General features: G+C 44.3%; 1 protein-coding gene and 1 long non-coding RNA gene across 2 annotated transcripts in view; one reads left to right on the top strand and one right to left on the bottom strand.

Annotated features, from left to right (window-relative positions):
- Positions 1-16,706, bottom strand: part of pcxb (pyruvate carboxylase b) — a 243,198-nt gene that overhangs the window by 206,723 nt on the left and 19,769 nt on the right. The window contains exons 8-9 of the mRNA XM_056442436.1: positions 15,263-15,330; positions 13,290-13,373 (exon numbers count right to left, since the gene is read on the bottom strand). Of these exons, the coding sequence (XP_056298411.1) occupies positions 13,290-13,373; positions 15,263-15,330 (152 nt within the window). The remainder of the gene's footprint in view (positions 1-13,289; positions 13,374-15,262; positions 15,331-16,706) is intronic.
- Positions 143-3,027, top strand: LOC130211599 (uncharacterized). The gene is made up of 2 exons (XR_008835105.1): positions 143-533; positions 2,543-3,027. It is a non-coding gene; the product is annotated as an uncharacterized LOC130211599 (long non-coding RNA).

Here is a 16,706-nt window from a genome sequence, read left to right as displayed (position 1 = left end):
CGTTCCCACCCGAAGGTTGTGTTATGTGTTTGGGGAGTCTGATAAGGAAGTGATAATCAACCAGACGGAAGGAATATGTCAACTTGTCCTCAGTGCCACTTCTCCTTTGTTGTTGTGTGTGTGTGTGTGTTCAACTTTCAATAAAAGGCTGGACCAAAGGGGTGCTCGATGGAATGTCTTGGAGGTCGTCGTGTTCAGAGCATGTGCGACTGAGCTTCCCCTTTGGTCCAAAGCTTTGACCAAAGATACTACGTTGTCTGTGATTCATTCTCACCTCCTTGACCGTGAATATTTTAAATGATATAGAGAGGAAAAAAACCTATCATAACTTGGTGCCGTGACCCGGATCCCAACATACCCATCGTCTGGATTTTTCTTTTTCCTGCGGAGCCACTGACACCTGTGCAAGGCCCCGACTGATCATCGGATTAAGAGACCGCTCAGCAGTGGATAAATTCTGCAGAAAGGAGATCCAGTCGTGGATTGACGGGATCCGGCGGATCGGAAGACCGAGGGAGACTGACCCAGACAAAGTACGTATGGTTTTGCCCTTTTTGCGAGAAATAAAGGTTGACGCGTCGGAAAAAAAGGCAATAAATAAGGGTTTGCCCTTTTTGCGAGAAATAAAGGTTGATTAAAGGTCGTAAAAATAAGTGTTAGGTGTTTGTTTAGCTTTGTTTGTTTATATTTGTTTGTGGATGAATGCTGTGGCTCTATTGAATCAGCGTCGGCGAAACCTTCCAGGCCAACATACACCGACGGCCTGTTCAAGTAGACAACCACAGATTGGCAGTTTTGGGTAAAGAAACAAGGAATTGTACTAATACTATACGATCACACCATAAACAATGGGTAATTCTCACGGAAAGCCTGAAGGCGAATTTTCAGGCGACACATTGTTTATGTTCAAACAGGACTCAGATAGTGTGAAATATCTGAAAAAATGGAAAACAAAATACGGCTTTTCCGGCGAACTAAACGTTTTTGAGATAGAAACAATCTGTAAGAATCTAAAAACCATCGCCATAGAAAACAAAACCCCAGACTCAGCGAATCAAAACACCACGAACTAGAACAAGCAGAACAGTGGTTCCGAGCAGCAAAAGAGAGGGCACAAGCCCAAGTAAAAGAAAAATTAAGGGCCGTAGGAAACACGCGAGGGAAAAATAGTTCACAGGCCCTGTACACAAAAACCGATTTTGGACTGACTGCATACCAGGGGAGGGAAACCACAAGGGGAGGGTACCGGAGAGGCCGAGGAAGAGGCCGTGGACAGACTCGAGGGAGGAGTAGAGGGCGGAATGAGGAAGAATGTTGGGCCTGCGGAGGGATTGGACATTGGTCACGTGACTGCCCCAACCCTAAGGGGGGGCGGACACGTCCCCAATGACGGAAACGGAGCAGCCCCAGCACCCTCGTAGAAAACGAGACTGACTACGAGGAGACTAACAAACAGAAAGACAAAGTAATGTTAGACATTTGTGGTGCTTGGGGTAGGTTAAATGCATTAACAACAAAACCGTACAGAAAGATTGAGTGTAACGGGAAAACAGTGGAGTTTTTATGTGACACTGGAGCATGTAAAACTGTACTCACCCAAGTGCCCCCGAACACTACATTTACCGAAGAGACCATTATGATAAAATGTGCCAATGATAAAATAGCTCGTCACAAGGTGACAAAAACATAAATATGACAGACCCCGAGACCGGACGAAACTGTAAAATTCCTGTCATAGTCGATCCTCAATGTCCAGTACCACTATTAGGAAGAGACGCCATGTTGGCCCTAAAAGAATACGTGACCCGGTGCGAGGAGGAATGGTCGCAAAAACATTATAAGACTCCCCAACAATCCATTGCAGCAGCTGCAATGGCCGTGGAACAAACGGCAGATATCATTTTGTTTCATCCCACCATATTGATGGTTACTCATGCAGTGAGTGCCTTATTGCTACGAGCAAAACTAACATTTCTGTCACCAGCAAGACAATTGCATTACACAGCTGTGTTACTAGGCCAAGGTCACATAACCATCCAAAGATGTATTACCATTAATCCAGCATCGTTTGTTCCCACAACAACAGATGGCACACCACATGACTGTGTAGAGATTGCTGATACTGTCACTTTGCCGAGAGTTGACCTGAAGGATATCGCACTACCCGAAGGGGAGGTGTGGTATGTGGATGGGTCAGCCCAGAAGGATGCATGTGGAAAAAACCAAGAAGTCTATTCAAGGCCGTTGCTATTTTGAGTCATGGGCAATGCCATGTCTCAACAGGAGGGATGGTATCTATGATAGAACAAAACTACTTAAAATTTTTTGTAAAGCATGTGTGACATGCATCAAGCACAACCCTCAAGGAAACCTAATCATTCATAGACGACCCTACCGCCTACCACTAACTCACCCAGATTTAGAGCAAGTGGGTGAGAAAGAAACAATAGTGGAGTACATGAAGAAGACCATGATGGGGAGAGGAGTCAGGGAAGCAAATGTCTTGCCAGATTCACCTGTCTCCCCCATTATGTCTGTACAGGTCGGCGACTGGGTCTGCATCCGCGTCATCAAGAAAAAGACGTGGAGCGACGCTCGCTGGGAGGGACCATTCCAAGTCCTTCTGACGACTGCAACCGCTGTAAAGATAGCCGAGAGGACCACCTGGATACATCTCTCCCATTGCAAACTGTTCCCTACAGAAATCCCGGACCAGTGCCCTGATCCCGAGACGACCACGAGCAGAGGGGAAGACTGACTTCAAAGGGGGCTGTCCGCTTAAAAGACAGCCATCTCAACGTCAGTGAAGAAACCAACAATCCCTGCTCTTAGGTGTCGCCTCGGGTGATGGAGCGAGAGGTCCCGAGGAACTCAAACGAGAGGAGCAAGGGAGATCAATGCTCCCGTTTAAGAAAATATAACGTAAACTTTTGGTTTAAGCTTGTATGACATAATTGTGTAAAACTCCTCACAAGGAACGGACAATTATTGATGTGAAGCTGCTGACTAAAAAGTTTAAATCCCAAAGAGATTGTTGTGCTGTTACTAACAAATAATGTGTAAACAAATAATCATGCTTAGACTGCTTAACCCAAATACGTAAATCACATGCTGCTTAGAAATTAGACAAATCAAATGAGTGCCCTTATTGACCATGTTTAAATAATAAGCAATAGCATAAACAGGAGGGAACTGACAGAGATAAAAATTTATGTTATGTTATTGCTTACCGTATCTTAAACTCAATAATCAGAGGAGCTTCCCGAACTCCGCGTTCCCACCCGAAGGTTGTGTTATGTGTTTGGGGAGTCTGATAAGGAAGTGATAATCAACCAGACGGAAGGAATATGTCAACTTGTCCTCAGTGCCACTTCTCCTTTGTTGTTGTGTGTGTGTGTGTTCAACTTTCAATAAAAGGCTGGACCAAAGGGGTGCTCGATGGAATGTCTTGGAGGTCGTCGTGTTCAGAGCATGTGCGACTGAGCTTCCCCTTTGGTCCAAAGCTTTGACCAAAGATACTACGTTGTCTGTGATTCATTCTCACCTCCTTGACCGTGAATATTTTAAATGATATAGAGAGGAAAAAAACCTATCACCTACTAAATAGGGGAAAACGCTGATGCCAGTGTATGCGTGCGTGTGTGTGTGTGTGTGTGTGTGTGTGTGTGTGTGTGTGTGTGCGTCAGTTCCATGAACAGCTTTTGCTGTCTTAACCCTCCTGTTACCTTAGGGTCAATTTGACCCCAGGCTGTTTTTCACTGTGTCAAACATATAAGAAATATCAACTTTTTTATATATTTAAAGGGCTATTTAGTTAGTCAACAAACAAACATAAAGTACCTCACACTTAAACTTGGAAAACAATATTAATTCTAATAATTTTCTGGAGGTTTTAATTGCTCGGGTCAAATTGACCCCAAGGGTAAAATATGTCAGTAAATATAAAGGTAACAGGAGGGTTAAACATTGAATGGGGTCAAATTGACCCTAAGGCAACAGGAGGGTTAAACAAGTTAAAAGGAGGGGAGAGAGCAAGTGAGGGGGAGGAAGGGCATCTCCGGTTCTTGGCTTCCTTCTCTCCAATGCAACACGAGCACTGCCGTTTCCCGTTTCATCCACTGTGTGCCGCGAACAGAGAGAAAGTGCTCCAGCCAACCGGTTGTTCAAATCGAGACACACACACACACGCACAAAAAAATCTAAAAGTAAAATGTCCCGCAGCACTTGACGGCCGCAATTCTTCTGCTTCTCTGGGAAACGTGCTCCTCGTATCTCCCTCGGCGGGCAGAGCTGGCAGGAAGCAGGACGCTGCAGTCCAGTCCGTCCAGACAGACTTTGCATCATGAGGATTCCATTGAATAATGTAGCGCGAGGTCGTCAGCGTTGCAGAGCGAGGCCCGACAGGGAATCGACGTCCCGATGCGACGCTGGTGATTTTATTACAAGCTGCAGAGCAAATTAAAAGCCTTCTGGCAAAAAAAAGTAGCCCAGAGCGCCCGTCAGTAGCCTGGGGCTAATGTCTTCAGGTCAGAAGCCATGATTCGTTAATCCAATTAGAAAATAACTAAACGGCCTGACTGCAGAGTTTAATGTCACGTTACGGGTCACTGCGCTCGAGTCAAAATGAAGCGTTCAGTCAAAACAATGGAGCCGAGTTGCAGACTTCTTGTGATTTAACATGCAAACTTCAGCCATTCGAAGACGGCGAGCGCATCAAATAAACGTTTATGTCGGGCTTTCGGCGACTAAAGTGCAGCAGAGACAAACAATAAATTCACCAACAATTGCCGGCGAGCCTCCGCCCGGCGACACGTTTTACGGCCCCTTTGAATTCCGGGCTAAGATTCACGTGAGCGGCGCCGGCTCGCCTCATTACATTTACAATGACTCCGTTTCATTAAGTCAGCCAGGAAACGGACTTAAACGCAGCTAATATTATTCCCACCTGCTCGCTTCCTGACGAATTAAGGCAAAAGGTGACAGAATTAAGCGGTTGTTTGTTTGGTTTTCACCAAAGCTGGATGATTTATCACGATCATTTGACCCCATGATTTATCACGATCATTTGACCCCATGATCTACCACGATCATTTAACCCCATGATTTATCACGATCATTTGACCCCATGATCTACCACGATCATTTGACCCCATGATTTATCACGATCATTTGACCCCATGATCTATCACGATCATTTGACCCCATGATCTACCACGATCATTTGACCCCATTATTTATCACGATCATTTGACCCCATGATCTACCACAATCATTTGACCCCATGATTTACCACGATCACTTGACCCCATGATTGGCTTGAGGGCCATTTCCATTGCCAGTGTCATCGCGTGGGCCAATCGGACGACGTCGTCCCGATCCTTTGTGTCATCCGTCTGCCGTGCTCAGATTGTTGAGACGGACGTTTTTTAAAGACGCGATGGTTTTCCTCGCTAGTTTCGATCCCACCCGCATGAATTATGCACATCCGCTTGTGTTATCGACGTCCTCCCCCCAGACGTCCTCTTCTCGACCGCCGTCACGCGGCGCGGTGGATGTGAAGCCCGATCAGAAAACAAACAAGATTGAACAACGTCTGAAGATCTGGATCATTTGGCAGTTTGGAGTCCAGTTCTCCTGCCTCTGTACCGACCGCCGAGTGACCATATATTATTCATGCGCGTGCACTTCTCACTGCACAATGTGTAACATACAGTGCCTGTGTTTGCTTGCTGCACCCCTCCTCCTCCACTACTATTTGCTTCTCTAGCCTTCCACCTTTCTCTTGGCTCTAATTTCAGAAAGCACAGTTGGCTTGAGTTTCCCCCCCACCGACTGGCAGAAAGGATCGATACCTCCCCTCCCTCTTTTGCCTTTGCCTCGCTTCCTTTTGCCTCGGTCCCTGCCTCCTCTGACCACCTCACTTGGTCTCTGTACACCCTCGGCACCTTTCTTTAAGTCTCATTACCTTCGCATTGAAAATGCGGAAGGTTATGTTTTGATTGCCGTGTATTTATTTATTTGTATGCGTGTTACTCTCATAACAAAAAAAGTTTTAAACCGAAACGCATGAAATTTGGTGGGATGGTTGGTTATTATCCGGGGACCATTTGATTAGATTTTGGGATCAATCGGGTCAAAGGTCAAGGTCATGGATAGGTCAAAATCTTCTTTTTACCATAGCACGGTCAATTTATATTCAATTGGCATGCAACTAATGCCAAAATGTTCATAATTCAATGCCCAATGTTGTGATATGCGAAGGTATGTGCTCTACCGAGTGCCCATTCTAGTTTAATAATCAGCAGGTGTCTTCTTCTTCTTTCCTGCTTCCTTTCTCCTCCCTCCATCCCTTCTCCGTTCTCATCCTCCACCTCTCATATGGCGGACTTCCCTGCCCAGGGGGTTCTTCACCAAGCAGCCTCCCATGCTCCTCTCAAAACTCACACACAGCTCCTTCGGCACTGCCCATTTTTAAGATTGCACTTAGTCCAGGGCTCCAATCGACAAGCAGAGACGGGACGATTCTGCAGGCACGAGGATGCTCAAAATAGCACCCATCCAATCACCGAGCGCCAAGGTCACCCTGAGATGCTCGACTCCTGCACTTCTTTATGCATCCTGCATTACGCACGCCGCGGGCTTTCTGCGCATTCAAATTCATCCAGGAAACATATGTTTTATTCCACATGCACAAAGCTGAGGGGTTTGGGATTCTGTAGACTGAAGACGGTGTTTCCGTGCATGTGGTAATGACGTGTCATTTCGGACCCGGATGGAAGCAAAGTGACCGGGGAACTGTTGCAAAGGAAGAAAGTTGTTCGTGAAGCCGGATGCCGAGGACTAGATTCATGCGTTGATTGCCGGCAGGTTGGGCTGATTAGAACTGAGACTTTTCACGTGGTGCATGTTTTAGCACCACCATTTATTTCCAGGTTGGGTTTAAGGTTCTTAGACACACGCACATGCAACGCTTCTTTTAATGATATAGCACCTTCTAATATTTCAGATTACTATTTATTTGTATTCCTCATCAACAGACAGACGTTGCTATTTACAAAAAGCTAAACTCCCCAGCCTGTGCAGCTACATTAGATATGCTCGCTCGGCACTTCTCATTGGAACCGTTACTCTATTTCTATGAACTTCGTATTGGATTTACGTTGTGCGTCGCTTTAACGATCAAACTCTAAAGCAACTTGAGCAACATTTTATACATGACAGGCGGTATACAAATGAAGTCATCATTATTATTTGTTGTAGAAGTAGTAGTTTTAATTGTCGTACGCACTCGGAGTTTACACATAACTGTTGACACTAATGTCTTAGTTCCCAACCTGAGATATTGAAACTGTTTTTCTTTCCGATGTTTCTCCAATTCAAGGAATACTTGATAGTTTTTACCTCTTGGGGCCTGTAAAGAATATGTAAATGAATCACTTTGGGAATCAAACATCACTCTTGGTGCCGAAAACTCAGGCATTGCTATTTTATTGTCTATATTGTACTTTGCTTGCTGCCGCTACAAACATATTTCCCACTGGGGATGAATAAAGTATATCTATCTATCCATCCATAAAAACAACATGTCAGTTGCTTCAATGAGTCACAAGCAAAACCGTTTTTTTTACCAATGCACTATTGGATTGGATATTTCTCTTCTTTTTTTTCGCATTTAGTCCCGAGTCACCTTGAGGACCGATTCTAAATCATCCATCTCTCTACTTTGACATTGTCGACCCTGCGATATTAATTGAAAGTAAAGTATTTCAGGGGAAATAGATGACAAATGAGATCATATCAATTGAGCCGCAGCGAAGACAGAGTGGAAAAGAGCCAACTGTAGAGTTCGATACTAAAGAGGACTGACTCGGGAAGAGGAGAAGGGACACGGCGAGAGAAGAACCACGGAAGCAAAGAGAACAGATGGAGACGCCGATAAAGAAGTCGAGATAAATAGTGGAGGGATGACAAACACGAGGCAGATAATAAATAAGTAAATTAGAGAAAAGAAAACCGACTGATTCATGAGCTGGGACATTTTCTTTTTTCGTCTAGCCCATTTCCAAATGCTGGTTTTACTGATGGAATATTAAAATATGCTTTCAGAGCAAAAAGGTGCTGCTAGTTTTTCCAAGTCCAAAATGGGAACACGCATGCAGTCAGGGCGTTTATGAGTCTGTGTGTACAATAAAGTTTACAGAACACGGACCACCTCCAGGGGCCGAGTGTCAAGCCCTTCATATAATGCGTGTGTGTGTGTGTGTGTGTGTGTGTGTGAGTCCACCGTGTCATCTCTGCCTTCACCGTCACTAAGGTGATTGACAGCAGAACTAATTCCACGTTTAACACCCTTGGTGGATTGACAGATGTGTGTTACATATACACACACACACACACAGAGCTTAAGAATTAACACACAAGTCGGTAGCAAAGACGGATATACGCCCCAAAAGCAGCGTTTGCTGTCACACAAGTCTGTGTGAACACGCCCCAAAGTAATGTCCCTGGAATCTTTAGTGACAGGACTTCATTCATGTCAGGCTGCAGACCCTTTTCACGCAAATTTCAACACAAAATGATTTTATACTCCCATGTTTCTCAACCGCTTCGAGGCCACAGGAAAGCGTTCGCCGAGCGAGGTTGTAGACATGTACGTACGTCCACAGACGCTTTACGGAAGCGCTCTATTCAAAATGTGACATTTATTCATTTGGTTTGATTCCGCTGAGATTTTCTCAAGCCAACCACACACATACACTTTGAATTTGAACTTTCTCACGACGAGTCCCGTTTGACCGATGTTGACCAAGAAAACTACAACGTCCAGCAGTTATCAAACACATATTTATGGCATATTTGTGAAGATCCACATCTCCAGTAAGAGGGACTGAGATGAGCAATGAGTTCATGCACAGACATGTGCACACAAGTGCTCTGTTGAGTGCTGATGAATTGCAGACATATCAGGGTGCTTTTGAGCCGCTCTCTCAGGGGATGGAGGGAAAACACGCCGGCAGACACGAGCAGAGGAATGAAACTGTGCAACAAATTATTTCTCCCCTGTCCTCTTAAAAACACCCTCCCTCAACCCCTCAAATCATCAGGCGGACAGATTTTTAAATCTCAGTCTCCCTGTTCTCCTCTCCCCATCTCACAGCAGCGATAATTAGAATGTCATGCCCTCTGCAGAGAGCGAAGAAAAGAAAAGAAAATGGAGAAGCATCGTTTTCTGGCTCAGCTTCAATACCCTCTGCTAAATTCCAGCAAAAACAGAAAGAAAAGCAAAGCTAACCACTCCCTCCTCCACGCACAAGAAACACCAACCGCACCGAGTAGGTGAGGCTGCGTCACATGCAACAAAGTCCTCACTGTCAGCGCTCCTCTCCCACTCGAGTACAATAATTGAATTCCGAATAAAAGCGCAAAGCATCAAACAAAATCCGCCTCCTCCCCGTCTTACGGTTGAACCTTAAATCTTAAGGTTAACCCGATAAATATGCCACGAAACAAAAACTGCAAACAACGAGGCCTCGCTGACGTTAAAGTCACCTCGAAGCACAAACCATGAGCAAATTAGACCGAAGCCCACGCACAAACACACACATATCTACGACGAGCGCACATATGCCAACACACCAATAGTTGACGAGGTGTGCCTTTTGTTTGGTTAACAAACATTTCCACGGTGCAAACACGTTTTGATGACATCTGGCGCGAAAACACACTTTTGTATTATGATGTAGACTCAACCTGGTGGTTGGAAGAGAAAAATAACCTTTTCTCACAACAAGCAGGCGTAACAGCACCTGCCGAGGTCTTTAAGGGATCATTTGCAGTGTGTGTGTGTGTGTGTGTGTGTGTGTGTGTGTGTGTGAACCCTTTAACTTGTTGTTTAATGTCCAAACCATCCATAGGGAAGGAGCTCCATCCAGTCTGCTGAATTATTCAAAAGTGTATGTTCAATAAAATACATGAAGTCATTTAAGAGCCTTCTTATCGCATTTATTTCTCACAGGGAAATGAATACCAATAATGTCCACTACAGACTCACGGGAACTGGACAAACTGCCCGACACCTATTAAAAAAAAAGGTCCCTGTGGATTAAAATCTCCCTCAATGAAACCCATTCCCTGGACGTGCATCCTTTAATATGTTAACGAGTGATGGTTGCCAATTTCCCTCACAGTGGAGCCCTGAGATGTGTCTAATATGGAGTCTGAGGGATGGTATTTCATGTCTGCCTGGTTACATTCTATCATAGTGCAGCATATGCGTTGGGAGGGTAAACCACAGATGCTGCACGCCTCACAGGCAGCATAGACAACTTGTTGACGGTTGAGAAAAGCGGGATTCATGCCTTAAGTAGGTACTCAACCTCACTTCACGTCATCTAAACTAATGCTCACCAAGCAACCACAAAGCACAGGGGGGCCTCCGCTGCCGGCAGCTTATCCTCACACTTTTTTAAAACCACTGACAGATGCAAACAGTTCCGATGCAGAGCAACACAGATATCGGGAGGCATTAGCAAAGCAGAAGTCGTGGATGAACGAACAGGCAATGAGGCGCACAATCAGCGGCCCAAACACTGATTATGAAAACCTCACACTGCTATAAAGATATGCATCATTAATAGAATTAATTAGGACCGGCTGAGATATCGCATGTCGGTTAAACAAAATGTCAGCCGTCGTTCTGTCTCCAGAAGACACGAGGACAACAAGGCAGAGACACGGCAGCCAGACGGTCAGCGGGCCGGAGCGAGGACAAATCAGCTGTCGAAGCACAGAAGTGGCCAGTTTGACGAGAAGGCAGATTTTCCCGTGAGCTCTGGATTGACGGCCCCCACAGAGCTCAAACCCGTTCGACGGGGAGCCGAAGTAACTCTCTGCAGCAGTGTTGCCAGGCAACTTTGTTCTCTCGGACGCTCCATCAGGCGCCGCCGTGGCCTGCAGCGAGTTCAAAGACGACGGCGCTCCTCAGATGGAGGCTGCCGATAATGGAAGATGTGCGATACGAGCAGACGGCGAGACGAAGGGGGACAGAGCGCCAGCGCCACCGAGCCGCCCATTAAGACCACATAAGAGCCCGAGAAATACCAGGCGTGCGTGTGTGTGTGTGTGTGATCAGACTGGGGACGTGTCATCCAGTGTGTCTGTCTACTTACTTTTATTTTACTTTGCATACTTCTATATCTTTCATCCCCGTTTCTTATATTTTGTGTTTTTTTTTAATTTATTCTTGTGTTTGGTTTATTGGTGCTGCTACTGTCATGACAAATTTCCCCTTGGGGATTAATAAAGTATATATCTATCTATCTATCTATCTATGAAGAATATCCGCCTGTGTGTACACCAGATGTGTTTTCACAAGAGTGGGAGACTTTGTGCCGGCGCAGGCACAAAAGCAGGAGACTGCGACGGACCCAGCGGCGGTTTAATGTCCGGTAACTCTGTGCATGACCTTCCAGCGAGCTGCCGATTAATATTAAAAAGGCTCTAATTACGCTGCAAATCAGACTGCACACGTTACGGTGGCCGTGCGCACACCTTCGAGGGCAGCACGGAGACAGTCGTGGAAACTAAATGTCATCAGAGGAATGGCAAACTGTGGGGAAACTACAACATGTACCTGGCAATGTGTCCATTTGTGCACAGTGAATAACCGTCTGCATTAATTCCGATACGATGAAAGGAACGCGGAACACATTCAAAATAAATGTCTCTCACGCGCATAAACACACGCGCTGCGGCAAACACACACACACACACATTAATAATAGCAGCTAAGTTCAGCATCAGCGGTCTCAGTACCTGCAGTGAGAGCTGGCTTCTGCTCAGAAGTTAAAGCCTTCACTGCGGGGACTGGCACCATGTTAAATGAAATCACAACACATAGAAGGGAAATGTAAAGGAGGGAGGGAGGGAGGGAGGGATAAGGAAAATAGAGGATGAGACGATGTGAAAGTGAGACCCCTGGTGATACTCTGCAAGTTTGCTCCTTCAGTCGTGCGGGTGTGACTCCTTATAAATGTCTCTCTACACTATTATCTAACTATACTCGAAACCCGGCATTAAAGATTGGAGTATTGATGAGCTCTGAGACTCTCCATCATCCGTACTTTTTAATGTCATTTATTAACACACTGCAGCAACTCCTCGTGTCTCCGTGTTCGGGGCTGAGCTTGGACACATGGAGAGGAGCCGTACTTCAATCTGTTACGCACTGTTACTGCATTTTGGGTCTTTTGTCCTGTATTCAAACAACGAACTTTGAAAAAAGTTGTTCTATACGAGCTGGACTACAAATAGAGCTTGGAACTGAATACGAGACGGCTGTCGTCTTGTTGGTCCCAGTCGTCCACAACATGGTCGCTTCGGAATAAAACTTCAGGGGAAAGTCTTCAACAAAGTAAACTACTGAAGCAAGGTGACATCATGAGTCTCACTCAAAGTTTCTGTCTCTCTCTCATGTGACCACGTCTCCATCAGTACCATCAAGGTCATTTCTTTAGCAAAGCCCCATCCTTGTCTCCGACCTCCTCTCTTTACCTCTGGGCCATTACCTGAAAAGGCCATTACCCGAAATCTCCTCTGAGAGATGAGGCTTGACTTAAGTGATGCTGTCATACTGTAGTTGAGCCAACTTGTCGGCAACACTAAAGCCAGACCGACTGTCACATGGCTGTTTACAGAAGGGGAGCTTTCACGGTGCGGGAAATGTTTTTGCTTTTTATTCAGTTTTTTTATTTAAATAAGCGCCGTGCACAATTAGTGACAATAATCCTAAAATTGGTCTCGACAGATGCACTCAAAAACTGTTCAAACACTCTTTTCCAGAATTTCATTTCCCGTCTGCACTGTTGACATCCATTTCCACCCATTGCATTTTAATTTGCACAGTTTTGCACAGCGCTAATATCCCCTTCATTTCAATCGCAGGTAGACGGCGCATTACAATTCCTGAGGAGAATCCAGTTGTTTTGCAGACCAATTACAGACGGAGAAAATTAATAGATTTGGGGGAAAAAGCTTCCTTAACATGCCGCCGCAGCCACATGAATATTTAAATACACGGCTATTCATTTGCATGCTTAACGATTAAAACGTGATTAAGGAGAATTCTGTCATAAAACCATTAAGGACTATTTTCCCCTCATGTAACGAAATGCTCTCGTTAAGCTGAACCTCGGGGAAATGCTCGTGCGACACTGAAATAAGAGAAATGGGCAAAGACACAGCGGAAATCACAAGAGCTGACTGGTATTGGCTTCAAAACAAAAACACACCTGTTGGGCGAGGGTGACCGCATCGGTGTGAAGTTGGTTTCTCAGTTGAGGGTCCAGCTGGAACGCGGGAGCAATCTCCACCACCTTGGAAATGACAGGATTTCATTTATAGTACACGATACATGCACACGCACTTCAACGCCGGCAAATGGTGCACCTTGAACCGCTTTATTAACTCATTAGGACAATTACAGGAGCATCTGGGTACCACCGTGTGTCGGTTTCTATTCATTTAGGCTGGAAATGCACTAATTCTCTTGGACGTGAGTGCTGCTTTTGACACGACAGAGAACCACACCCACCCGACCCTTTTCTGAGCAAATACCCAGACTATTTTTGAGAATCCTGCCTGACCCGCGTCACTCAGACAGTCACCCTGTATCACTTTCCTTTAACGCATGTTATTTTCTCTGCCATTAGTAACTGCAATCCAGACACTATTTGGAGAATGGCCACAGAGTGCATTGGCCTTTCCAGCGCAGAACACGATCCATGATGTTCACCTGCTCCGTCGGCCATTTGGTTCGGGGCAGGTCGGGGACGGGGTTTATCGGAGAGTTTTGAACGAGCCAAAAGAATAAAGTCGCAGGCCATAAAACCAAAACAGCGGTTTTAGGAAGCGTAACTGCCCTGTAGATCTGCAGAGTGGTGCTAAATCTCCTTTTGGCTCATCGAGTTACTTCACGTTTAGCACATCGATATATATATCGCAAACTATTCGTTATGTCTGAGCCGTAACGCAGGCGGTGAAAGTACCACAGACTTACAGTTGGCTTCCTACTTACATTTAGTAAATACCATCATTTGTTTTCGTTTCCCCTAGAGTAGGCATCGGTTGTGACACAGTATGTGTCACTTCAGCTTCTGAAAAGCCGATGGAGTGAATCCTCTGAAGTCTCGTTCAGCCTTCCCTACCTCGTCCCACTGCATCCAACGAGTTAACACATCCAACAGAAATAACTGAATCCATTCCAAATCAAGGTGATACGTGTCTGATTTAAACATTTTTTTTAAACTAAGAAAAATAAAATGTTATCAAATCATACCCCACCCCGAAACACAAAATAAAAACCCTCTCCAAGTATGAATAGCACTTTCAAGACATTTAGAAGAGCTATAAATATCTGCGCTCTGCCATCCCTAATCTATTTCAACAGGCGACTATTCTTTCTCCGATTCAAAAAGATCTTAGATCAAGGGCAAAGGCAGATTAGCTCTCACAGAATCAAAGAGCAGCAGCTCTGGCATGAACAGAGACACTAATATGATTAGCATCTATAATTTGATTAAAAAGGAAAAGGAAGAAAGTGATGAAAACGCATGATTAAAACTTGCTTCGAAATGACAATAAGTAATGGAATATTACACGTGTTAATCAACCTCCTCTAATGAAAGCATTGTAATGTTGACTGACAATTTCCATTCACCGTCTCATTTAGTATTCAGACTTGTTTTTGTTACTTTGACAAACAGGTGATGCTGCAATACCTCATTCATATTCATTACCAGACAAAAAAAAGAAACGAGAGGAAAAATAGCCCCCACTAATGAATGACAATAAATTTGATATTATACGAGTGTAGAATTGATTTGGTGGTGAATGTAGAAGCTGCAGCTTTTACTCAAACTCCCCATCACCCAGCATTAGCAGGAGCTAATGGGTGCATAATCCTCCCTGTTGCTCAGGACATCGATGATAGCCAGAGCCACCAGTGCCATAATAATTATTGGTATAATCAGGACTAGCATATGTATTAATGCGTTGCTTAATCCACTTGTTGCCCTAAATAAATCCCTTTTGTATATTCAGTAGACTGCAGTGCTCGAGGCCGCGATTCCTCCCCATGACCTTTGTTTAATCATCCACTTCATGCTAATCTGCGCAATACTGCAGGAAATGTCATGAAGATAATCTCAAATAAATTCAAAACATTTAGATTGGGCGGGATGAATTTTTAAACTGGAGTCTTCACCTTCTGGTGCCGCCGCTGAATGGAGCAGTCTCTCTCGAAGAGGTGGATGACATTACCGTATTTATCGCCTGGGGGGGAGACAAAAAGAGAGAAGTGGGTGAGACAATAACAAAGAACATTCGATAATAATCAGGGGGTGTTAGGAAAATGAGTTGTTGAAGTCAAGAACCTGCAGCACCCAATCTGTACGGAGCATGAAAAGACACATCTCAAGTGTCTCGGGGGCTGCGCCACGAGACCGGCGGCGGCTTCTCGAAGCCTCTTCTTGGTTGCATTCTTGCTAGCCGGACCACATGTACAGTACATTGTGCTTTTAAACGCCACACTTTATCACAGAGTTTTCCCTTAAGTGTGTTAATGTGGAGGCAGTTCAGCAAAAGACTGGCCAGGAAAATGTGTGATAATGAAAAGGCAAAAAAAAGCACAGCCCCCACAAAGTTACGTTGTCAGCATTTTCACAGCAATCTGTAAAAGTTATGACTCACAGCCAAGATGGTGTGGTGGGGTGCCATTAATAATGTACTTTTATTGTCATACAATCCGTCACTTATTTTATGAATTAAATTAGAAAACATTAGAGGAAAGTGAAAACATGTTTTAAAGGTGATGTCTCTAAATGTCTTCTGTCTGACCAAGAGGTCCAAACCCCAAAGATATTCAGTTTAAAAGGAGACGCTAAAAAGGGAAGAACAGCCAAACCTCACATTGGAAGTGGCAACAGCAAAGTCCCATTTTTGGCAACATTTAAAAACAGTGTCAGCACGTGCCGAGTTTTGAACAAGAGAGCGGAGCAAAGAAGTGATGGTGCGAGTTTATGACACGTCTTTGCTCATTACTGCAGCCCACTGCTCCTTAATAACTAAGGATGGGTTAAATGCAGAGAACTAATTTCCCCTTGGGGATTAATAAAAGTGTATATTAGTTGGAATGCTTCAGCAGTCCAACTATTGTTCTCGTCTTCTTTAATAAACTTATTATTATATTTATTCCGTACCTTTTTTGTCCCTCTTCGAGTCCTTCATATATTCAGCTATTTAAACCATTCAAATATTTTTAAAAATGCAGCTTCTTCAGGAATAGAGGGTAAAGACTTTTCATATTTCAAATGTTTCAAATTTTTGTATCTTTAAATACTTTTGTTATTTTTAATTCATCAGATTCTATGGAGAAAATCTTCAACATTCAAAAGCTTATAGTATCTTCATATTTTCAGAAAATTCAGCTATTTAATTTTTTTTATGTTCACATAACTTTCACCTATTAATGTATATTTTCTAATATTTTTTATGTTTTCAAATAAATAATTTTGTTATGGATATATAATATTTAATAAAAAAACAGACTCCTCCCCCGTCACGAAAAACAGGCTCCGCCCCCGTAACGGAAAACAGACGCCACCACATCACATAAAACAGGCTATTTTCAGACATTTTCAGCTATTTTC

This window comes from Pseudoliparis swirei, chromosome 21, assembly GCF_029220125.1.
Source record: "Pseudoliparis swirei isolate HS2019 ecotype Mariana Trench chromosome 21, NWPU_hadal_v1, whole genome shotgun sequence".
In the NCBI taxonomy this organism is placed as follows: domain Eukaryota; kingdom Metazoa; phylum Chordata; class Actinopteri; order Perciformes; family Liparidae; genus Pseudoliparis; species Pseudoliparis swirei.
This window is presented reverse-complemented; position numbering and strand designations above follow the sequence as displayed.